Genomic DNA, 6,160 nt, shown 5'->3' with positions numbered 1-6,160 from the left:
GTGCCTGAAGCGATAGAAAAGTAGGACGGAGGGGTGGGCAACATAAACTCCTCACCTTTCAATACCTGAACAGGGCCAGTTTTCGGCCGCCAGTAGCTGCCCAACAGGGTAGTTTTGCTCGATTTATCAAATTCTGACATCCAGCGTCTTTTGGGAACATCAAACAGACCCAGTGGGTGAGGGTGAGAAAAAAGTTAACCTTAACTAGATTCTTCCACCCGACCCCCTGGGAGGGGGCGTCACCGGTGGTCAAGTGTTAGCAAAACGTGTCCCACCAGCAACGTATTCGTCGACTGAACCTATTCAGTCGCTGACAGCAGTAATGCGCCATCGAAAGAGGCTCACACAACACATTGGAAGTTGGGCAATTGGGACAACCTCTGTTGTAAGAATGGCGTGGAATTTCAAAAAAAAAAAAAAGAATAATAAGTCTGACCACAAGAAGGCATCGTACCATCATCGTGCCAGTGCCGGTTCAGTGCCGATCGATCGTTTTAACCTGTATGACACGATTATGGCGGCTTCCCGGATTGAATCGGAAACCTGTGGTGCGGGCTGTGTAAGTCGGGCTGGGTTGTCGGCAGCATCGCCCCGGGTTGAAGAGACAAAGTTTGTGCTTCACTTAATCTTTTATGATTACATTTTCCATGCTCCTGATGTACGCTCGTGCTGGTGGTTTGCCTTCCTTTAGTGACGTTTTCGATCCATGGGATCGAGGGCAGCAGTGCCGCACCAAACCGCACCAAATTTTGCTTTGATATTTTCATCCTTTCGGTATCAAATTGAGAAAGTTTGCGCATGAATGATAGAGCTTTGGTGTGAGAAGGAGGCAAGTGTGCAACGACGGTTACCTAAAAGAAGTAAGAAATTATTTTTAAGTTTATTTTTTGTTTGTCGTGTGAATTTTTGAAAGAATATCTCTTACCGGCTGGATCGACGCTGTACTAACTATCCGTGCACAAAAGTCTGGGTGACTGATGAAAGCTGTCGAGCTGTGGGGCAACTTTCGGTTCGGTACGGGCATCAATATCGGGAGCGCGCACTGATGCTGCTGGTTGAAAATACGATATGATAGCATTAATAAATATCCCCTTTCCTAAACCGGTGCGCGTCAACGCCCAGCGGGAAGATTGATATTCATGCTCTGGCGGGAGAGCAGTTGCTCGACAAACTTCGTTTTCGTCGTCGTCGATCATTGCCGGGCTGCTGGGAGCAAATAATCATTAATTTACAGTATCTACTGCATCTACTGGTTTGGTGCAAAACAACATAACTCTTGTGATAAGAAATTCGATACCACTTGACTAATCCTGCTAGCCGACATGCTCTGGTTCGGTTAAAATATAATTTTTTTTATCATTTTGTACAGTCTTACCCTGTATTAAATTAGCCAATGTACAGCATACATAAATCTGCAGCTGCCTAATAGTACTCACAAGCACAGTAACAATCATTGTTTCAACGAAGATTTTGGTACGTCAAGAGCCGAAGATGTTGAGTCCGGTTGGAATGTAAAACAGAAGTTACAGCAGTTCTGATTTCGTGGGAGATCGCATTTTTGTGTAGAGAGAGAGAGAGCAGCATCTATTCGATGATCTGCATTTATCGGATAAGCAGATGGTCCACCAAGGACATGAACCTTGAACCACTCGAGCGAAGAATTAAAACGCAATGGATAAGTCTAAACCGTGCGTTCTACGGTGCACCTTCGGCACTTCTCGAGACGAGACGCGTCTTGAGGCATCATTTCAATCGAGTCACAGCACAAGGATGAACCGTCACAGCAAACGTACCCTTTCCTGGTGTCACTAACGAACATTTCGAAGTGCGCAACCGTGCCCACCGATGAATTAGCTCGCTTGCCATCCGCTGGTTGTCGTGCATTTCATCCCGGCGATTTTGCAGCGCAAACACAACCTCCACCACTTTGCACCGCTCCAAATGCGTGCGCGTAACGCCGGACAGCTCGAGCATCGATCGCAGCAGTCCGCGCGTTATCTGGCTGTTGGTAAGTTCTCCATTTGCAGCCGGCTTTAGCCACAGCTCTATCACACTCAGTACGCCCCTGTCCAGTAGGGTTGGGTGGAGGTAGCGCTTCCGCAGTGCGTCCAGAAATTCGTTCAGCAGCGCCAACTTCTTCGTTACCTGCTTGTGTTGCTTGCGCAGCTCGATGTCTTCACGGGCGGCCGCATACATGCGCCTCAGCAGGTTCTTCACAATCCGCTTACATATGATCGGTGCGTTTGGGGTTTTCCACCACGGTAGCTTGCGCTTTTTACTATCGCGCATCAACTCAAAATCCGTCTTGCTCGGGTCGACTTGATGCGGAAAGGGGGAAGGAGATGGGGGATGTTGAGTAGAAATTGAACGATTTTTGGCCGGATATGGCCGTAATGTTTGGGATGCGAAAAGGACACCAGCATGGGGACATTACCTGATTCCATATTTGATCGTTGTTGATTATTTCGATTAAAAATTATCGAAAATATACTCTAGATAACAAGTTATATGCAAAGGAGGTAAGAACAAGCACGCAATTTGTACAAAACATTTTTGTACACCACTTCACTAGCCCGCCGGAAAACAACCGTCAAATGGGTACCCGTGACAGTGACAGCCGACGGTGCCGGGCGGACGAGTGAACACACACTGGTAAGCATCTATCGCACCAATAATTCGGCGCAACAAACAATCGGGACGTAGAGATAGCAATGGAATTGAGACCGAAATTAGGCGTAGAAACGATTGTTTTATGAAAAGTAAACAATCTTCAGCGCGAGCAAGTTTTTATTTCTTCAAAAAGATTGTAGGTGTCAAATGCCTTTATATTCATTTTTATTTGTACTCACACAACCACACACTCACCCACATTTTGAAACGCTGATCGCACGCACACACAAGGAAATCTACACGGGAAAACTCGTTTTCAGCACTAGGGTAAGGCACGCCTGGTCATTGAAATTAAAGAACGTAACGATTTGCGCCGGAACAAAACACTTGAGATGAAGCCCCACACTGTGCTAACCGTCTGGAGTTCTATCCTACAACCCAAATCCACTGTAAACAATGGATGGATTGTATAAACTTTACGCAGTTCAAGATATATCTTCCAGTGTCACGAGAATTGGAGAGTCAAACTATTTCGAAAGCCATGTTTCGCGTGTAGATATTGGCATAATTATGATCTTCATGTTATTTTCTTATTCTTGGTGTGTTCCCATGCTACAGTCGTCAACTCGCACGATTTAAGAGTACGCCGGAGTGAGGCGATTCTAGACAGCTCCGAATGATGATCGCTGGTCGAACCTACTTACCGAAGTCGGTTCCAAAATGTTCGGAATTATAGTTGGCTATGGATCTTTGTCTGATTAACGACTGGCGGATGTTTTGAAAGCCTATATAGGTCTGCATGATTGCGTAAATTGTTGCGACAAAACAAAGTCAGTTCATACGAGATTTGAACTCATGACCACGTAAACAGGGCATCATATTATTATATTAAACTGTAACAAATACAGGTCGTTTATACAATTTGTTTTGTAGAGCTCGCAAATAAACAAAGTAACATAATGGATCATTAGCTCCCATCCGTCTCGTACATTTCCCTTTGTAGTTACTGCCCTGCGGTAGTGCTTTGTTTCACATTGGCCTTACCAACGATAGAATATTCCATGATTTATTGCTGTTGTTTTCGAGCTGGACATAGGCATAAAAAAAGTCCGAACGAACAGAGGAAAAAATGAGCTTCCATGAATCATAGAACCAATGGGTCGTGTACCCTGATGCATATTGTCTATCGCGTTTGATAGAAGCCAGTTGTTGCGTACGGATGATGTAGCATCTGCCCCCGCTGCCTGTACGGCTTCCAGCTCGGATGACTCTCATAGAACGTCTGCTATCTGTCCGTACCTCCGGACAAAATGTATCTTATTCCACTCGGTAATAATGTTAAACAAATCCTAGCTCTCCCTCTTTCTCCTTTTCGCTTTTAGCCATCTCCATCTGTTGGGAATTTTGATTTACTACTCCCGTTCAGACTAAAAGAGAAAGCCAGACAAAACAGGTCCATTGTGAAGCGTAACGTATTAAAATCGATTGCCATTTACCAGTGTGCAAAACCAAGCCCAACCGGACTGGTAAATCGCATTCCAAAAGCCGAAGGAAGCCTACAACCAACGGTTCACCTGACACCCGAACCTGGGTTGTGCTGGTTCTGGCATCTTTATTTCCATTCCGCACCTTCTCTGCTGCACAGCGGGCACAAAAACCACCGCTCCCTTCTAAAAGCGTCCAAAGCGAATGAAGCTAATGAAATGGAATATTTTCTCAATTAGGTTTCCAATTGCGTAAGGTTTAATTTGCATACGCAAGGGCCCCGGTCTGCCTGCCGTTATATCAAGATGCCTCTGTCTGTGCAGAGGTTTCGGAGAAAAGTCGGAAAGTTGAAGGAGGACCACAACAACCACTACCACCACCGGACAGTACCGGAAACCCGACTACAAAGGGATCCGACAACCGGCCACACACACACACACAGGATGGAATGCAAAAAAAAAGAATTAAAAGAAGAATCGATTCGATTGGTAACGTCCTCTCCTCAGCTTCCGGACGCTTCCCGATGCTGAACTGGTGGTCAATAATTTTTACCCGCTCCGTGTTCAGTACCTTCGATGTGGAGTGAGACTTCCGGCACCTCCTCACGTTGTGCCTCTAGCGGCGCCCTTCCGATTGCTTTGTGGTTTCGCCACACCGGGTCATACAATTGAGCAGTACGAGATGGTCCCAAGCTCCAATCGGATTCCATTGGCTGTGTCCAGGAAGCACTCCCTTGCGCCTCTCCTCGCCGGTCTGGCAATTACCAGGATCGTTTCTAATCTGTTCTCGCTTTCGAACGCTTGAGCGCGTGCTGGAGCCCTATGCCTTGGAGCCTTCCTGCACACTTGTGAACGTGTGCCGAGATAAACACAGCATTCCAAGCAATGGAGGCAGCTAATCGTGTACACACCTCTTTAGTATGGCTTTTATTGGCCAGGTTATGGAGGTGTAGATGTGTGCTGCTGGTTGGACACGAACCGAGGTGCAGGAGAGATATGATAGCACTCGAAATTGGCTGTGCATAATTTATCGCCATGAAAGGAAAATAAACCAAGCTACACCACGTGCCGGCGCCGGGTTCCCCCAAAGCCCCAAAAGGTACGGGATGTGTTTGTTTCCCTTTCCGCTGCCATCCCCGTTGCCACTCTAGATATGTTAACACAATGTGCACGATTGCGATTGCGTTTGCGTTTGGTGGCAAAATGGGGAAAATCATCCATCCAAGCCTCGCCGCATGGAGCATACATTGAGCAAGGAGCAAACCATAAAATGACGTTATGCTGCTGCTGCTGCGGCCCTTCCTATCCGGCGCAACAAATCGGAACCACTCGAAGCAAACGATGCGCAACAAAAACGCAACTAAACGTTACAGCCTTCTCGGGTGGTGTGTGTGTGTACTTGAGCCCTGCCCTCAGTAGGCGTAAGGTCCGCTCATAACCGCATCACTGCCATTACCACAGTAAGCGTAACGTGTGCTAACCGTTAGAGCCTTGCAAATCGGAGTGAACATGTGTGTGTGTGTGTGTCTGTGCGTGTCCTATTGTGCGTGTGTGTGTTGGGATATGTTTCATTTCAAATGTAATTGTGCATGTAATAGTCCGGCGAAGCGATAAAGACCGATGAGTGTGTGCGTGTGCCTTTAACCACGGTACAATGTGAACCATTTAATCCGTCTCAATGCCAAGCGACCTGTGCCGTGTGAAAGGGGTGAAAGCAGCAATATGTTACCGTGTTTGTGTGTGTGAATGTATGTAATTGCTGCTAGGAGCAAATCAACACTGATCCCAATTTTCGGTTAGGGTTTCAGTGCCTCGCTCACAAGCTGCTTCGTCCCAGGTTTGGCAAATATCGACACACCACCGCGCACCGCCATTCCTTTAATTTACGTCCCCCTTTGATTAATCACCCCCAACCCTCCCCAAAAACAAGAGCTTTTCTGGTATGCGCGGTGGTTCGCTTCCACAACCCGGTGTTCCGTACGAGCGTCTTTAGCGCGCTCGTTAATCTCCAAAAAGACAGCCACGAAGCGATACCGCTCTGCTGTGTTGACTGCTGCTGCCGCTGA

The 6,160-nt window shown here is 46.9% G+C and overlaps 1 protein-coding gene across 1 annotated transcript; it reads right to left on the bottom strand.

Annotated features, from left to right (window-relative positions):
- Positions 1 to 404: 404 nt before the first annotated feature.
- LOC120903421 (protein IWS1 homolog 1-like) lies at positions 405 to 2,549 on the bottom strand. The gene is made up of 4 exons (XM_040312844.1): positions 2,435 to 2,549; positions 1,794 to 2,318; positions 926 to 1,048; positions 405 to 851 (listed from the first exon to the last, which is right to left on the bottom strand). The coding sequence occupies exons 1-3, from the start codon at positions 2,442 to 2,444 to the stop codon at positions 945 to 947; spliced, it is 639 nt and encodes a 212-aa protein (XP_040168778.1). The 5' UTR covers positions 2,445 to 2,549; the 3' UTR covers positions 405 to 851; positions 926 to 944.
- Positions 2,550 to 6,160: the final 3,611 nt, after the last annotated feature.

This window comes from Anopheles arabiensis, chromosome 3 (assembly GCF_016920715.1).
Source record: "Anopheles arabiensis isolate DONGOLA chromosome 3, AaraD3, whole genome shotgun sequence".
NCBI lineage: Eukaryota > Metazoa > Arthropoda > Insecta > Diptera > Culicidae > Anopheles > Anopheles arabiensis.
Note: the sequence above shows the minus strand (reverse complement) of the source record. Positions and strands in the feature narration are given on the sequence as shown.